This window comes from Tursiops truncatus, chromosome 18, assembly GCF_011762595.2.
Source record: "Tursiops truncatus isolate mTurTru1 chromosome 18, mTurTru1.mat.Y, whole genome shotgun sequence".
Taxonomy (NCBI): Eukaryota; Metazoa; Chordata; class Mammalia; order Artiodactyla; family Delphinidae; genus Tursiops; species Tursiops truncatus.
The window spans coordinates 11,246,285-11,265,843 of NC_047051.1; the positions used below are offsets into that span (position 1 = coordinate 11,246,285).

Genomic DNA, 19,559 nt, shown 5'->3' on the forward strand with positions numbered 1-19,559 from the left:
GTGCAGTCTTGTTGAGAGGGAGAAATGACCACAGTCGGTGGTTCTCAGCACTGACTTCACATCACAATCACTTGGGAAGCTTTATAATAATACTGATGCCTGGGCCCTACCTATCCTTAGAGACTACTCCGATATGACTGGTGCTTTCTAACAACATTCCTATTGATTTTTTTGTTCAGTCAGAATTGAGAACTCACAGATTTAAGTGATACCATAGATTTTGGAGAAATAAATTCAATTCAACAACAAAGATACATTGAGTATGTACAGTATGCCAGACACTTGCTACTTACTAGATGTGCATAATTAGATAAAACAAGATCCTTTCTTTTATTAACAAGTTTATGATCTAGTGGGGAAAATCACTACAAGTTATAAATAATTATATTTCAGAGGGAATGTTCCATGAGTAATAAAAGTTACATTAAGTGCTGAGAAAATAATGATGTAGGCTTGATCCCATTTTCCATTTCCAAACTTTTAAAATTATTTTCTCTTTACACACAAGATTTATTGCTTTGCCAGCATAAATTCTTGTTATAATATTGCCCATTTTCATAGGAGTAAGATCTAAAAATTCATCTACAGAATAGCATACCCGAAGGAGAATATGCCGTTTGTTATACTTTGGTTACTTTTTCCTTCACATTTCATTTTCTTCTTTACACTTACGCATTCTTGTTTACTACCCAATACTGTATGCCGTATTTTGCCAAGAATGTAAATAGATTAGACTTTTCGACTAAAGATGCCCTCAAAATTGATTATTTGTGCTACTTGTGCAACTGTCATTCAGAAATCATTAAACACGCTTTAAAACCCTCATTCAATTGTAAGGTTTTCTGAGAGGGAAAATATACTTTATCTTGTGAGGAACGTTTTGTTGTTTCCCCTTTTTCTCTTTCTCATTTAGCATTTTTTAAAGTAGCTGAAAGAAATACACTGTGTTTTCCTCATTGCCTTATGAGATATATTTAAAATTCACCATAACAATGAGAGATTAAAATATATAAGTCTCATGCAAAATTCCAGAAAACAGCTGATGAAAATGTATGTTTAAAATTTCTAGCTTTACTGCTACTTTTATGTCTTAAGTCATTCCTTCTCTAACTCTTCTATTGAAGCAGCCCCCTGGGATGCAGTGGATGAAAGGGTGATACAGGCTGTAACCCATGCAATCCACCGTAACAGGAACATTCTATGCTCTTATGTTTTAAAATTTGTATTTTACTGTATTATTCTTATATGACTTATAATTTTAAATTAAATTACATGGCTTTTTTTTTTTTTCCTCCCGGACTCCAGGGAGATGAATATGTATGTCCTGGGACTTAGTATGTCTCCTGCCTGGGACTTTGATCTCATACCACAGTTTGAAAAATAAAAATTTTAAACTAGCTTTCTTAAAGAAAGACAACCGGTAACATTTTTTCGACCTTACAAATTGTTAGTATTAGTTAATGTAGTTAACAGAAATTGACTTGATAAATTGAAATTGTCCAAATTGATTATTGTAGTTGATGAAGAATTTTGAAAATCTTCAAAAACTGAATTATACTCTTTTAACGTTAGGTGAAATCTACTTGGTCCTTACTTAGGTCAAGGCCTGCAAAATTACGCTTGTACTCCCAGCCATATCATCTTAAAACACAACCAGTAGGCTTCTGTGGTAGAGAAGAAAATATTCATGTTTGGCAAGCAAATAACTAGTAGAACCTAGAAAAAAGATACCAGGAAATATACTACTTTATACACATAATAATATAAATTTTATACATAAGGATTTTTTCTGTGTTTTCCATCTAATGTTGCTAAACTTCTAGAATTGAACTCTTTTTGCCTTAATGCTGTAGTATAGTCACTGTGCAATTTACATCATCTATTTCTTCTGGTTCTGTGGTTACCACAGACAAATAAAATATGGCTCTTCCTTCAAAGATACAATATCTAAAATCTAATCATATAATGTGCATATAAAACATACAAAAGTGAAGTTGCAGAGACATGGAAAATACTATTATCAAGTTTTAAACTCTTATATTAGAAAGTTGGCATTTCGGCTTTTGTTGTCTTAAAATCCTGTATCACATAAGTGTTTGATATATACTTATGTCTGAGGAAATCACAGGACAGTTAGAGGTGACAGAAGAGCAAGATAGACAGAGTCTGTAAAATTTTTTGCTTGGGCTCAGAGGAGGACAGAAAATATCTTCCCTCCCTATGGATGGAGGATGGAAAAAAAGAGAGAGAGAGATCCTTTCTTCTTTCTGTGATTAATAATGCTCTTTCATGTCTCCACAGAAAAAGAGCCCAGTTAGATTATGCTTCTGTGGGAGTAGAGAGACACTTATGTTCAATTAGTTATGAGCATTCTTAACAGGAACATTTTAGGAGGTTTTATTACCTGTCATATGGCCTCGCATTTCTGATAATACCAAGAGGTGAATTGTACATGAATTGCAGCTTACCCAATAAATCACCAATAATAGTATTTATTGAGTATTACTTATGTGTCTCATGCCGTAGCTGGTGCTAAAAATTAAATATTAAGATTTAAAACCACATTTCATTTCACAAGACCAAGGCAAATAAGACCAGGGAATTTACACTCTTCTGGAAAAGAATTACACGACAGTTTACAATTGTGTTACTTAAGTCAGGGTCCCTTCCTGAATACCGTGGACTATTTTATATGTGAACAAGAAAAGAAAAACTTCTTCTACCCCTAGTTTTACTCTTTTTCTGAAGAAAGAAGTATCCTTATTCCTTTCCAGGACACCCCATTCTTTAATGCCTTCTTCAAGATTTCCCTGTCACCATTTCTCTCTTGTAATCAGTGTTTCTCTGACTCTTTCATTCTCTATGGTCTACAACTGTATTTAAGTCTCTTCGCCCTAAAAACTATGAACCGATTTTTCTCTCAGCCTCCTATCCTATTTTTTCTTACCTTTCACCACAGAATTCTTTGAAAGCATATACTCCGGTTACCACCTTCTCTTCCTCAATTCCCTTTCATTCATCAGCCCAGAGCAATGGGCTGCATTCTAATTGCCAGATCCAGGGAACTGTCTTGTGTGTTCATCATACCTGACTTTTCTGACATGTGGCGACATTGACAATGTAATAATATACAAACGGTGTGATAGGTTTTTAATGCTTAAATTCAAAAAAGAAAAATCTGAAAAACTTAGGAGAATAAAGTGAGAAAGTCTCACCATCACAAAAAGTTTCAAGAAAATTCTCTTGGATGAGACTCCAATCCTCCTCCCCAATGTGAGCTCTTCTTTGGTAAGAAACTTTGAGAAAGAGCAATTCTGTAACTTGAGGAAAGAGTTGAACTCAAACACAAAGCCTTTCGATTACATTATATTGTCATTAAAGAAATTTAGGAATTATATTGCCTGCTTCTTCACAAAAACAATTCTGGAAGAAAAAATATATACATTGCAATGCTAAATTTTCATTCAAAATATGTCTTCCTTATTCAAAACCTCTCTATAATCTGATGAAATTATTTCCTTCTTGACAGTCTGTTAGTGTGCATACAAGTCTCTCCTGATTCTTCACAGAAACTGTGTTAGCTTTACAATAGTTCTGTAAACTGTTTCTTAGATCTGTATCCACCTTTTATATGATTTCTTCCCTTAGAGTCATGTTTTGGGTTGTTCACGTTTGGTTCTTTCCCACATTTTGAGCACTTGGTGGGTTTGCACTCCTTTGCTGCATTGAACTGAAGCTTGGTCATGTGACTTTGACCAGAAATGTGAGAAGTGACATGTGTTACTTCTGGGCAGAAACTATAAGAGCCAGTGATACTTAAACTTCTTTTCTTTTCCCTCCACCTTGGTTGCCTATAGTGTTCCAGACAATGGTTACATTGTCAGTCTAGCTCCCAAAGTGAGGGTGGTGATGAAGCAGAGCAGAACATGGGCAGTGGACTTGGAAATTGAACAAGAAATAAACCTTTGTTTTTTAAGCCCCTGAGATTCTGGGGCTGTCACAACATTATCTTGTTTCTCCTGTTTGATCTACCCTCATTTTGGCAGAGCACAGTATCAGTAGGTTCTTTTTCTTTCTTCTTGAAAAAGTGGTTGAAAAATAAATGTTTATGCATGTCTGAAAATGTAACTGTTTTGTCCTCATATTTTATGGATAGCTTAGCTGGGTATAATGTTCTGAGTATTATGTTCCTTGTGCTGTTGAAGGTGTTGTTTTCTTTTCTCCTATCTTCCAGTTTTGCTCTAGAGAAGTCTAGTGTCAGTCTGATTCTTGATTTCTTGTATAAAGAAATTTTTTTCTTGTAAGCCTTTTCTTTAACCCTGTTCTAAAATTTTATGATGATGTGCTTTGCTGGGGATGTTATGTCATGTACTTAATTCCTAGGAAATAATTTAAATTACTTTGATAACTTCCTCTCTTCCATGTTCCCTATTCACTCTTTCTACAATTCCTGCTCAATGGATGTTGGTCTTTCATCAGAAGATTCTCCACTTTCCTTATTTCTTTATCTCTCTTCTTATTGTTGCAACTCTTTTATCTTTTTGTTCTATTTTCTGGGAGATGTTTTCAACTTTGTTTTTTAAGCTGTCTCTTTTTATGTTCTCTTTTTAAATTTTCAGGTTTCTTTTGTTGTTGTTGTTGTTCCTAGTATCCCTTCTGTACTGTTGTCTTGATCTTTGTCTTTCATGTCAGGATGTCAACTCTATGTAATGATTTCAGAAGTGTATTCGTAGCTCAGGCACCAGCGCATGTGTCAGCTCTAGCACCTGCTCTAGCACCTGTAGAGCTAGAGCCAGTTCTAGCATAAGTTCTAGAGCTACATACAGCTCTGGGACCTGCTCCAGCTCCAGAGCTGAAGCCAGTAGCAATACTAGAACTAGAATCAGCTTTAGAACCAGCTATATAACTAGAGCCAGCTCCAGAGATAGAGATAGTTCCATTATTAACTGTAGCACCAGCTCTAGCAGCAGCTCCAGAGCTAGAGCAAATTCCAGAATGAGTCCTAGCAGCACCTCTGAGCTAGAGCCAGTGCCTGCACTAACTCTTGGATAAAGGTAGATCCAGCTGTAGAGCTAGAGCCAATTCCAGCACTAGCTCTTGTACCAGCTGCTTCTTAGTGCCAGCTCTGGCTTCAGCTCTAGAGCTGGTATCAGCTCCAGATCTAGAGTCATCCTTATCTCCAGTTCTCACACCAGGCCTGGCACCAGTGCCGGAATTAAAGTCAGTCCCAGAACTGGAGCCAATTCACAACCAGTTCTAGCACTACTGTCTGAGCTAGGGCCAGCAATACACCTAGTGCCAACTTCAGCAACATATCCAGCAGTAGCCCCAGAGATAGAGTCTCTCCACAGCTAGAGCCAGCTCAGGCATCGCTCCTGGGCCAGTTCTGCAGCTCGGGCCAGCACCAGCTCTAGTGCCAGCCCCTGGTTCTGATGCCGACTCTACCACCAGAACTTTCCTTACCCTCCTCTGGAATGATATCTTTTTTGACTTTTGTACTTTTGTTTTTATGTTTCATATATTTTGTGGTTTACTGTATTTTAATTTTGCAGTTCACATACAGTAGAATTTTAACTTCCTAATCATTAAAAAAATGGTATTAGTGATTAAAGGGTCTTGTATTTTTTTTATTTTCTTGAGCCAATGTATTATACATGGATTATTTTCTTTTGAATAGTGCTATAATATTTTGCATCTGTTCTTAAATTTTTCTAGATCCTTTCTTGTCCCTTTCAACCACTGCTTTTTCTAATCTTAAAATTGTGAATGGTTCCGAAGAATCAGCCTAGGTCTCTCTATCCTCTTTTTGTTTATTCTTCTGTGGAGACTTTTGCCTAATGCTGTGCCTCAATTAATGCAAAATATATGAGGAGAGTAGTAAGTCATTTTGTTAAAATGTGGGAAAAAGTGTTGCCAACAATTGTTTTTGACAAAAATGATTTGCAAGCTTTAATAAGTTCAGTAAAATGCAACAAAGATCTTGTCATTTGGATAAAAGTTATGGCAGCTAAAACACAATGGCTTTGCTAAAAACAGAGTCATTTAGGCTTTTATTAGATCATTACTGTCCCCAGACTATCATGTCCCTTTTTCCAAGTTGTTGATTCTCTCTCCTGGGGAAATATAGATTCATGATTTGTTCTTCTAATTCTTCACAAATTTACTTAGGACAGAGAATGTTTACATCCTAAGTACCTACTTTTGGGGACCACATTTATTCCCAGCATGTGTGCAAAGCTTTAAAAGGGAAAGTGATCAGGAACAGAGTGAAGGGTTGACATGGAGACTGTGTTTCCTCAAGCTGAATTTGTGGCCAGCACTTAATTAGTGGAAAATCATGGAGGAAAAGTCTATAGATGAGTGGCATGACTGACCAATAAGGATTTTTAATAAAAATATGTTAGGCAAGTATTATTTATAGTACCATTGAAAGGGATATAATTTTTAATCCAAAAAATTCAATTTGCCAGCTATATTAAAAAGACCAAAAACATTGAAATCACTAGAATAATAACCAAAAAGTTATCTAAAGCATATTCTAAATATGCCGTAGGAAGAGTGTAAAACAAGCAATATTTTACAGTCACAGTGAGTTTTGTCCCTGTGATCTCACTCTCTATCTTAGTCGGCATCACTGGGAATTCAAAAGCACCTTTTTAACTAAGTAATACAGGACTGCTTTTAAAGTTTTGATTTCTTGCAAAATAACATTTGTTAAAAATCTTTTAGAAAGATTTAGAAGTAATATCACGTGGAAGTTATTAGGATCAACATGATCCGTAAACCAGATGTTACTTTTGTTTACATGCTCATTTTTCTTACAGTTGGTTTGCTTTCTCCTTTTAGGAATGGCAAAATTCTATTCAGAAGAATGCAGGACTTGCATTTATTGAACTCATCAATGAAGGAAGGTAATTAATTTTACAAATTTTAGACAACTAGTCAGTGTACATTTTATTCCACTGGGTGACTGCTCTTGCCTACCATCTGTTCCAAAAATGTGTAAGAAAATATATTTTAGTTAAATGATTCATCACACAGGTACTTATACTTTAAAAGAGCAAAGTTTAAAATGTTAGACATTTTTATTTGGCGGAGGGGAAGCAGGTATGAAATAAAGGGACAAACTTTATAAGGTTTTTGTGAGATCTGAGCCACGTCTTACCAAGTAGTAAAGTTGTTTTACATAGATCAAGTGAACCCAATCTGCAGTCCCATCTGCCACTCCATCTGTTTTCAGAGCCGTGTTCAGTGTTTACTCCCTCACTCAGCCCATCTCAGTTCATGTGAAATAGTTTTATTCGACCATGTCATGCTATCTAGTATCCAGCTAAAAATGTGAGAGAAGTTTAATATAGGAACTATAAAGGTCTGGTTAGGAATCTGTTTATACCATTGTTAAAATGATGCTGTGGTAAGATTTTTCACTATGATTTTTCCAATACTTTATTGGCAATGGATACACTAAGACAGATATAACTGTCACCATTTTGACATGTTCAGCTTCTATCAGCTGAAGACCTGCGTCCTTTACAACTTGAGTTTCTTCTATGATATAGTGCGTTCTTTGGAAAATAATGACTGAAGATTTGGGGTAATCTATTTCTTATTTGAAACCAGATTTAATTAAATTGATAAGGTAATAATGTTACTGTATGTAAAATTGATCTTTATCAAGGGAGGTGTCATGAAAGAATATTTCATGAGCTACTCTTTGAAACTTAGTTTGTATATGCTATAAAAACCCATTTTGAAAAAAATTAAATGCAATTTAGTATTTTTGTTCATCAGTGTATTATATTCTTAGAAATAGCCTTTGTTTTTATAACAATTCATCTTATTGTGTATTTCTCACTTAGATATTTTATGATTGAATTACTTTTAGTCATAATACTACAACTCTAAATATTAAAATAAATTTTTCATTCACTGCCAAGCAAAAGATGCAGGAAAATATTAGTTTTCTTTTATAGCATAAATAATAATTTTAAACATAATAATACACTCTACTTCTTATAAAACTTTATGGTGAAAAGAATTGATAACAATTATTATCCATCTTCAGGCAATGAAAAAATAGAAAAAAAAAACTTTTGCCCGGGCGGCTCATTGTCATATCAGTTATAGAAATCTCTCACTTCACATACACCCTAGTTTTGCTAATTTGTTTCCACTGTGAAGTAAAAACAAAAATTATGCTGTTATCAGTAACTCTGAAGACTTAACAAATTGAAGCTCCAACATTTAAGATTAAGATTATGGTTATTGTCTCAGAGAAGGAGGAGAGTGAAAATTTTGCTAATAGAGGTTTTTAGCTTTTGAAACTGTTTTGTTGTTCACTGGTAGTGTTTGGAGTTTATTTTGTTTGATTTTAGGAAAGGAGTTGGAATTAAGAAAGTAGTTACAATATTTAAAAATTTTTAATCCATGAAAACCTCAAAATACTCATAATGTTCTTTGTGCCATTCTAGATTTGTGTTTCCATTTTTTATACTAATAGTTCCTCCAATAAAGATGATTTTGGAACAAATATTGAAACATTATGGCTAGCTCTAAATATACAAGAACATCTCATGTATACATTAATACAGCACATGTCTATTCAGCACCTACTATATACCAAACACATTATAGGCACTGGGAATAGAGAAGTGAATGAGACAAACATGGTGCTAAATTTTGGAGGAAAGGCAAGCATTAGACGAGCACATACAATAACACAAGGGTGCTGTGATAGGGTTGTTACAGGTACTAATGCAAGCATAAGGCAGAGCACTTAACCTAGTCTGGAGGGGTGCATTCTCCAGTTGGTGGGGTTATCAGGGTTTTCAAAAAGTGTATCCAAGCAAAACCAGTACCGTGAAACAAAAATAATCTTTCCAACAAATGGTGCTGGAACAACTGGACATCCACGTGCACAAAAATAAATCCAGACACAGACCTTACACTCTTCACAAAACTTAACTCAGTGTGGATCACAAACCTAAATGTAAACTGAAAAACTATGAAACTCATAGAAGATAACAAAGGAGAAAATCTAGATGACTTTTTAGTTATAATACCAAAGGCATGATCCATGAAAGAAAGAATTGATGAGCTGGACTTCATTAAAGTGAAAAACTTCTGCTCTACAAAAGACAATATCAAGAGAATGAGAAGACAGCCACAGACTGGAGAAAATATTTGCAAAAGGCACATCTCATAAAGGACTGTTGTCTAAAATATACAAAGAAGTCTTAAAACTTAGCGATAAAAAAACAAACAACCTGGTTAGAAAATGAGCCAAAGACCTTAACAAACTCCTATCCAAAAAAAGTATACAGATGGAAAATAAGCATAGGAAAAGATGTTCCAAAGCATATGTCATCAGGAAAATGTAAATTAAAACAAGGAGATACCACTACATACGTATTAGAATGGCCGAAATCCAGAACGCAGACTCCAGCAAATGCCGGTGAAGAGGTGGAGCCACAGGAGCGCTCACTCGCTGCTGGTGGGAACGCCGGGCGGTGCAGCCACTTTGGAGGACAGGTTGGCGTTTTTATAAAGCTAAACATATTCTTACCATGGAATACAGTAGTCGTGCTCCTCGGTATCTACCCAAAGGAGTTAGAAACTTATGTCCACACAGAAACCTGTACATGGGTGTTTATAATCATTTTATTCATAATTTTCAAAACTTGCAAACAACCAGGATGCGCTTTAGTAGGTGAATGGATAAATAAATACCCACTTATTTATATGATGCACCCAGACAATGGAATATTTACTAATTAGTACTAAAAAGAAATGAGCTATGAAGCCATGAAAAGACATGGAGGAACTTTAATTGTGTATTATGAGATGAAAGAATCCAATATGAAAAGGCTACTGTATGATTCTAACTATATGACATTATGGAAAAGGCAAAACTATGGACACAGGAAAAAGATCCGTGGTTGCCAGGGATTAGGGGGAGGGAGGGATGAATAAGCAGAGCAGAGAGGATTTTTATGGCAATGAATCTACTCTGTATGATACTGTAATAGTGGATACCTGTCACTTTACATTTGTCCAAATCCTTATAATGTTCAACACGAAGAGTGAATCCTAGTGTAAACTATGGACTTTGGGCGATAATGCTATGTATTAATGTAGGTTCATCATTTGTATCAAATGTAACCACTCTGATGGTGGATGGTGATATGGGAAAGAGGATGGGTTGGGGGAGGGCTAGCTCTAAATATTCATCTGGGTATCTGGGTCATCTCTGTATCTTCTGTTCATGTTTGCTGTGAACCTAAAACTGCTCTTAAAAATCGCCTATAAAAAGAATGAAAGGAGGAGGTCCCCTCACCACAAAAAAGTATATCTAAACAGAATGTCATCTTAGTTGAGAACTGAGAGATGATTAGGACATAGCTAGGTGAAAGAAAATGAAAAATAGAAGAAAAAATTCTGGGCTGAGGGAATAGTGTAGTGCAAAAGCCTGGAGGGAAGAGATAGCAAGACATGTTGCTGGAGAGCTCTTTTCACTCAGCCAACAGCTATTTCAGTGCATGTTGTGTGCCAGCCACATAGAGGCAGGCAAGGGCCATCCCTTCATGGCAAGGGTCATGCCATGGAGGGGTTTGTAAGCTGTGCTAAGGGTACAGGGCTGTAGTTGAAGAGGTTTAGCATAACCTGCCGAGTGACAAATGGATATCTGGGGCTGCAGACTGGAAGCGAGATACCGATCTGAAGTTTCAGAATCCTTTTGAAGAGAATGGTGTCGTAGAGCAACCAATAGTGGCTATGAGGATGGAAGAAGTGTACAAATTTGAAGTATCTTTTGGAAATTAAATCTGTAGAATTGCTGATAGATTGGATGGTAAGAGGAGAAAGAAGGTACTTTGATTTCTGGCTTTAATAGCTGGATGATTTATAGTGCAAGCATAGTTTACTTAGAACAATACAGAAGGAAGGGCATGAATTTGGTGAGAGATATTTTTACTTTCGGTTACACTGAATTTGTAGCACCTATGAAAGTTCCAAGTGGAAATGTTAAATTGACATCTTAGAATTTGGATGTCCAGCTCCAAAGAGACAGCTAATATGGAGATTTAAATTCAAGAGTTCTCAGTTTTTGCGCGAGGTAAATGGGGGGTAAGGATACAGGTGTGATGCTCAGGGAGAGTGTGTGGAGTGAGTGGAAACAAGCGGCCAGACTCTCGCTGCTATTTCTGCTGGGAATCCTCTTTCCCCACATCTTCACGTGATTGGCTCTTCCCATCACTGAGGAATCAGCTTAAATGTCACACTGTCAGAGAGGCTCCCCTGACCATCTTATTGTGTTTTCAGACTTCCATTACATGACTCTACTTTAACATTCAGTAACATTGTCTCAAAATCTTTTCTTGGTTTACATGTCTTCTCGCTAAAATGTACTTCCCTTCAGAACTCGTGTCTTATTCTCTGTCTTATTTGCTGATATATCCCTGGTTTCTGGAATAATAATGCCTAGTACCTATTTTGCAATCACAGATATTTGTTGAAGGAATGAAGAAAAGAATGTTGAGTAGAATGTTTGAGAAGGAATGAATAGTCAACAAGAGGATTTGTAAGTCAGGATTAAAGGCACCACTGGAGTCAGTGACAAGAGGGACATGTTGATTTCATTCAAATTTATACTGGTGAATGAATACCTACGTGCTAAAGATGCTGGGTATAGACCCAGGCACTGCTCTAATAGAGCTTTCAGTCCAGTGGGAACAACAGTGTTAGGTTAAGTAATTACTGATGTAATAAATGTGCCAAAAGGCAGATAGAGGATGGGAGCAGATAACTGAGGGAAGTAGGGAGAGTAGCTCGGATGTTTTCAGGTGAGAAGTGAGCGGGAGGTGAGTATAGACAGTAAGTACTTACAACTATAAGAAGGTTGGCCAAGAAGGGGAAAGGGTGGTTGCTGGTGGTGGATAGGGTTTTAATTTGAGGGGGAGGAGGGGAGTAGAAGGAAGGATTTGAGTACTTTAAAATGCTGATGGAAAGAAGCCAATACGGTGGGAAAGAAAGAAGAAAAGTTTCTACTCAATTAAAAGAGTACAGTCTCTGAGAGGGGTGAGGCAGAGGGACAGGGGTTAGCCTTCTGTGGATGAGTATTGAGAAAGGATGCAGGCAATTAAATTGGTGGCAGGATTCAGAGAGTTTTTGTAATAATGCCTTCTATTTTCTCTATAAAGTGGCAGTTAGGGCCATTTTCTGAGAATGAAGGAAATTTGGGGAGGTAAGTGTTATACTTGAGAAGAGTAGAAAATATTGAAAATAGCCAGTGTAGAGAAACTGGGGAGTGAAACGACTAAGGAAACACAGGAGACTTGCCAGTGTTTGGGGGACCGGATGGAGGATGCTGTCTTTGCTACTGTAGTGTTTTCCCCAGTAGTCCACAGGACAAAGACGATGGGCATTGCTTTAAGACATTCACTTCTCTAACTTTAGTGAAAATAATCTCTTCTCTGAGCACCAACCCCTCCACATCCCTAATCCGGATTAGGTGCCTTCCCATGTTCTCAAACCACCTTCCATTTTCCCCTGTTTTATACTTACCATACCATAGTGTTAGTGCCTGTTTATTTGTGGTGTATTTTTTATGGCTATTTCCACAGTGCCTATTATAATGTGGAGCATGTGTGTATTATTTGTAACAAGTTTAAATACCAGTTCTCCTAATGATAAACTATTAGATTCTAGGCATGTAACATAATCTCCCTCTGACATTGTTTCACATCTTACCTAGTTTCTCTGAAGGTTGGATGTAATATATGACATTTATTACAACTACAGTAATATAGACACTTTAAAAATGGAAGGTTATTTTGGGCTTCCCTGGTGGCGCAGTGGTTGAGAGTCCGCCTGCCAATGCACGGGACACGGGTTCGTGCCCCAATGCACGGGACACGGGTTCGTGCCCCAGTCCGGGAAGATCCCACATGCCACGGAGCGGCTGGGCCCGTGAGCCATGGCCGCTGAGCATGCGTGTCCGGAGCCTGTGCTCCGCAACGGGAGAGGCCACAACAGTGAGGGGCCCGCGTACCGCAAAAAAAAGGAAGGTTATTTTGTTAGTTTTTGTTACTACGTACAGTATATATTCAGAATTTTGCCGACTCCTATCTTTAGTTTGGTCCATTTCCTTTCAATTTAGACCTTTCTCTTTCATAAATTTGAACTGGGAGTTCCAGATTTAAAAAAAATCATATTGAGATAGTTCTGATGTAGTTACAGTAAAGACACATTCCTCAGTTTATCTGGCTTCTATTTGTTGATGCCGACTCTATACTAGGCACAAATTAGATTCTTTACGTACACTTTTATCCCATTTGCATGGACATACAACATGTTTCTTAACTTTTTCTAGTAGTGTAAAATGAAACATACAAAATATTTTCTCTTGGTTGTTAGAGTATGTCTTTAATTTTCCTTGTGGGAATGAAGATAAAAATCTTTAAGTGGAAATTGTTATAAATGTTTATCCTACTTAACAGCTACATTCGTGAATATAATTCATCAATCATAGCTGGAGAAAGCAATTGTGCAGTTGTCTACAATTAACGACAAAAACAGTTGATGAATGTGCAGCTGAATTAAAGTACTCCCTAGGACAGGCTGCAATTATAAACTGGATCATTTAAAGGAATCTAACAAAGGATCTTTATAATTAAAACAAAGCAAGGTTAATGGGATGTAAAATTGCCTATAATATCTTGGCAATAATAATTGGATTTTAAATTATTAAAATATGAATTGAACTATAAAGCAAATAAGAAAGACTTTCAAATTATAGAACTTGAGTGATCTTTTGAAATAAATTAATCATTTGCCTAAAATAAACCTCTATCACTCTTTTGGAAGCCTATAGGATAGAATTAATGAATATTCATAACAAGCTGGAATGTATTCTTGTTTAGCAATGAATTTGACCTATGATTCACAAGATTCCAATTTTTTGTTTTGTTCTTTAAAATAAGGAAAAATGTATAACCTTGCATTTCTTAACGTTTTGAAGAAGAGAAGCACATCGTATTCAAGTTTAATTATTTAGTGATTATATGGCCCAAATTTGAATATCCTCGTTAATTTAACAAATGCTATTCAATAATTAAACCAATAAGCTTTGGTTTGCTTGAGTTTGTTTCATGTCCTTGATTTGGCAAAAACTGTGTTTGAAAAAAAAAAAAACAGCACCTTCTAACACTATAAGAAACTTTTTTCTTAGAGTTGAGAATCTGATTTAAAGTTGAACCAAGAAACCCTGGAAACTCCTGGAAAACAGAAGTTCCTCTATATTTTTTCATGTAGTACCTAATTTATTCTTTTTTCGTACTACTATGTTATTCATTTTGCACATGTAGTAAGTTATTAAACATATTGAGGTTTGCAAACGAGGTAAAAAAAAATCTGTGCATTTACAAAATTAATTGTATAGATCTTAAACAGTATTGCTAATTTATAGACTTAACTTTAGACATTGGTGATAAATAATATATTTACCTGAAACTAAGATAAACAAATCCCATTTAATAATGGCTAGATTTCAAGTAAAAGTATTTCAAAATTAGTAATCACATATTTTATTTGAATTGCATTTTTAACCATGTTTAAGATATATCTGCATATGTATATATATTGAGATTTTTTTTCCTTCTGAGAACAACTTTAAATATACTTTCCTTCCAGGCACTATTATTTTAGCTTTGGTGAGAGTTAAATAATATTTCATAAAACACTAATAGTTCTTTGTATTAAAAAAAAGAAAAAAGGGATAGGTACCCTGTTTTTGGCATAATCATTTCTGTGCCATATTTCTTCCTGTTTCTTATTTCTTAGAGACATAAAGTTTTGTGTTTGTTGTTGTCCTTAGCTTACATATTGCAAGCAAATGCCAGCCTAGCTTCAAATGATACGTCTTTATTAGAAAACTTCGATTTAGTTTCTGTGCCCATTCTGACACACAGGATCACCTGGTAACAGAGGAGACTAGAGTTGGCCTTTGCATTTGTGGCTGGTATGTTGTTTAAAGAACAGACACAGGGAGAAGTGAACTACCTGGTTACAGGAGAGTCAATGCTGCCATGGAGATATAGTGTGTGTGGTCAGTCCAAGGATACACTAAAGGTGAGAGGTAAAAGAATAGAATGAGCAAGCCAGAGTACGGTCATGGCCTGAGCCATTAGTTTTAGTCTAGGAGCTCTTCCCAGGGTGCCCAGGGAATTGAAGTATTGATTATAGGCGGATTAGTTTCCATGTTCGTAAAATGAGAACACACAGACAATTTATCTCTCTCAGTTGCTGTGTACAGACCAACATGTGAAAAAACAGAATACTTATTTTATAACATGGCTGTTATGAAGAGTCACAGTCCGAGGTGGACAAGGATTAAGAAAAAGTTGTTATTTTCTAATTACCAAAAGTAGTGTAATACCTGTACAGGTATTCCTGAAGTTCTTAACACCTATGTAAATAATTATAATACATACAGAAAAACAAAACAAAACTGAATACTTATAGAATACTCATTATATAGTTTTAGCAGTGATACAAATACATTTTACATCTGGTCTTCATCTCAAAGTAATTTGTAATTGAGAAGTTAGGTTTTACATGCACAAAAAATTAAACAGTTCTAAGTGTCATAGACAGTGTATAACTAAGTGCAAAAAATTGATATAAAAATTGCATTGACTTTAAGAAGAAGGACCTATTTCAGTGGACAGTGATGATTGGGGAAGGCTTCTTTTAGGAGACAGAACCAAAACAAGTATAGGCACACTGCGTGGGATCAATAAAAGAAAAAAAAAATAAATCAACCCTAGCTTTTTTTGTGAAAATTAAGATTTAAAACAACAGAAAATACCTTTATGTTCTTTATTATCTAATAAAGCAAATATGGGCATAATTCTATGTTAAAAGTTATAATCTCTCTTTGAGCTCTATATATTACTCTTTTTCTGAGCTCTATATTATTTATATTAAAAAAAATTATAAATGTTTCCAGATTTTTTAATAGTCTATTAAACAACTCTAGCACAGGAAGAAATTGAAAATTGCTGATACAGCCAGACTCTTCCTTGCAGTGTCACTAGAAACTCTATGCCTAATTCTTTTAAGGTTTTGGGGCCAGAGGAAGTGACACTGAGGTGTTACATCTGCTCCTACACTGTGTGGCCACTTTACTTCCAATCAGGGTCTGTTTTCTTGACTAAATAAATCAGGATCTAAAATTTAAGCTGTAATCTTACAGCTTGGGCATGCACTGTTTCTTCCAGTTTATAGGATATCTGAGACAGTGCACACCCATTTTCTAATCAGAAAACTAAAACTCAGACACAAGGAAAATTTATTTGTCCAAGTTTATAACACTAATAAAAGGCAGAACTTAAATATAAACTAGTTCTGCCTTCTGTCCCCTCGCTCATCTAGAGATGATGAAAGACTAATTTGTCTGACCTCTCATATTGCCTTTCCTATTGACATTTTTTTTCTTTCAGTCAAATTACAGGAATTATTTATATTTAAAATTCAGGATCTCAGGGTTTCAGGTCAATGACAAGCAATTTAAATTATAACAAACTGCATAAAATTAGAAACTTCCTAGAAAATCAGAACTTGCTGCAATGATATCTGTCCCATTTGGAAGAAAATGCTTTGTTTTGTCTCCTGACTTCTTTCCTGTATCCATGACAACTCTGTTTTAGGACAGGAATGAATATAATTGAACAAATTGTTTTCTTTTTCTATTTCCTTTGAAAAATAAACTTACAGTAGAAGATAAAGACCACTTCATTTACTTCCTATCTTGTACAGATACTCTGAGGAAGAAAATGTTCCGTAATTCCCAAGTTATCTGATTTTTATTTACCTCTTTTTTATGTGCTAAATGTATCATAGAATTTTATAGTGTTAAACTGTCTTAATCATTAAAGTTCTGTTTCTTCTTTGCCCGCCCTTCCCACATAACCTGCTCATGTATTCATTCAGTCATCTTTCCATTTAGTCATGTGTTATTGGTGAGTCCATATTTCATGACATGTACATGCAGATCATGTTGGAAACAGAGATGAATAGTGATTGTACCTCATTTAACGAACTTCACATTCTAAGAGAGATAACCTTATTAAAAGGAAAAGAGAGGGGGAAAAATCCATAAGACAGTGGGATAAATATTATAACGCCCAGAACATTTGAGAAATTGGGAGATCTCTTACTTGTATTGAGAGGAGGGAATGACAAGAATTACAAGAAGAAGAAATGGCACATACAGAAATCCTGAAATAGCATGAGCCATTAAAAGAACTAGGAAGGTTTTTCTAGAACATAGAAAAAGTATGCTAAAAAGGCAGTAGATAAGGTTACAGAAGTAGACTGATATCTATATATAATGTTTGGCTATTATCCTGTCTATTAAAAGTAGCCATTGAGGGCTTCCCTGATGGCACAGTGGTTGAGAGTCCGCCTGCTGGTGCAGGGGACACGGGTTCATGCCCCGGTCCGGGAAGATCCCACATGCCGCGGAGCAGCTAGGCCTGTGAGTCATGGCCGCTGAGCCTGCGCGTCCAGAGCCTGTGCAAAAAAGTAGCCATTGAAGAAATTTAAGTGTAAATAACAGTAATGGCAAAGCGAAAAATGTATCAGAAGGATGGAAGATTTGAGGGAGGCAGAGAAATTAGGAGGCTATTGTAATTGGATGAGAGATGATTAAGGCTTGAATTAAAACAATGTTAAAGTAATGAACAAACAGATTAAAATATATTATGGAGGTAAAATTGACAAGACTGGTGATTAATTTAGTGTAGGATGATCTTAAAGTCACATTTCAGCAGATTGAAAAGTGAATAAAGCTGTATGGGTAACTCAGTGATCTGAGGTTATCTTCTGCTACAGAACATTCACATCCTACTTAGGATATACTCTTTGAGGCAACATGCATCTTATAAATGGTTTAGGCATGGTTTAGGCTTCTCCAGGGCCACATCTCCCCCCTATAAATTGGTGTCTCAAGGAGTAGGAATGTCCTGGGGACATATGCCTAAAACAGCAGTGCTGTTAGGATTTTAAATCTTTAGCCAGGAATTAAGTATAGAACCTTGCCTGAAACTTTCATGCTAAGCCAAGATCCTTAAGAGAGGCTGACGTGGTTCTAGTGGGCTCTCCTTGGTACCAAAAGAAATAAAAGCAAATGCTTATCCAAGTTAGGTCTGTTGGACTCCTGATTAAGACCAGAAATGAGGTAACAGTCAAAGAGTACTAAATATATGAGAATGAAAGCCACTGTGTATGAGAATCAACAAGGAAGAAAACAAAAAATTTAGACCCCCAGGGACTACCAAGATTAGAATTGTGAAATACAGGAAATAAAATAGCACAAAATTGAATGAATAAGAAGAGACCATCAAAATGAAGAGGAAGATTTGAAAAATCAAAAAATATAGAATTTAAAAATACAATTTGGAAAAAACTCCATGTATTAATGATTCTTCAGATTAGACAAAGATAAAGGGAACCAGTGACTTGGAACATACATTTTGAAATTTTTCCCAGAATGCAGAAAGAGAAAGAAATGAAAAATGAAGTGATGTTAAGAGATATGGAGGTAAACTAAGAAAGTTTAGTTTACAAATCATCAGAATTGAAAAAGGAAAAAAATACAGAGTAGGGGAGAGGAAATATTTTAAAAGATGATTGTTGTGAATTTTTAAGAACTGATTGAAAATAAGAATACAGTGACACAGAAGTCACAATGGACCTCAAGTAGGCTAAATAAAAAGAAACCCATACTAGATACATGGTACTGAAACTGGACAATGCCCAAAATAAAGAGACAAAAACACCCAGAAAGAAAGAACTGATCATCTACCAAAAGGGAAAATTAGAATAACAGCAACAGGGACTTCCCTGGTGGCACAGTGGTTAAGAATCTGCCTGCCAATGCAGGGGACATGGGTTCTAGCCCTGGTCTGGGAGGGTGTCACATACCGCGGAGTAACTAAGCCCATGTGCCACAACTACTGAACCTGCGCTCTAGAGCCCGTGAGCCACAACTACTGAGCCCGTGTGCTGCAACTACTGAAGCTTGCATGCCTTGAGCCTGTGCTCTGCAGCAAGAGAAGCCACAGCAATGAGAAGCCCGCCCACTGCGGTGAAGAGTAGCCCCTGCTTGCCACAACTAGAGAAGCCTGCACACAGCAACAAAGACCCAACGCAGCCAAAAACAAAGAAAGAAAGAAAGAAAGAATAACAGCAACAAAGAAAGCTAGAAGAAAGTAACATAATACTTTCAACGTGTGAAAAAAAAATTCTCAATAATTGTATATGCAACAAAAATATTTTCAAAAATTATTGGTGGGTGTGACGATAGAGTAATTTTGTGACATTTTAACTCACTCCGGTCCCAACCTTTGCTCCCCATTTCAAAGGAAGCCATAAAAATGCAGCACACATTATAAGCACTGTACCAGAGGGAGCATAATAGACCTCATTAGCAAAGAATTTTAAATCACTTACTTGTTCTGATCTGTCTGGTGACTCCCTGGAAGAATGGCTTAAAAGAT

The 19,559-nt window shown here is 36.1% G+C and overlaps 1 protein-coding gene across 7 annotated transcripts in view; it reads left to right on the forward strand.

The window, feature by feature from the left end:
- The window catches only part of NBEA (neurobeachin), a 623,898-nt gene that overhangs the window by 301,599 nt on the left and 302,740 nt on the right, over nt 1-19,559 (forward strand). For all 7 annotated transcript variants that reach the window (XM_033843595.2, XM_073795053.1, XM_019936759.3 and 4 more), the window contains one exon: nt 6,847-6,911. In XM_033843595.2, coding sequence (XP_033699486.1) covers nt 6,847-6,911 — 65 coding nt within the window. The remainder of the gene's footprint in view (nt 1-6,846; nt 6,912-19,559) is intronic.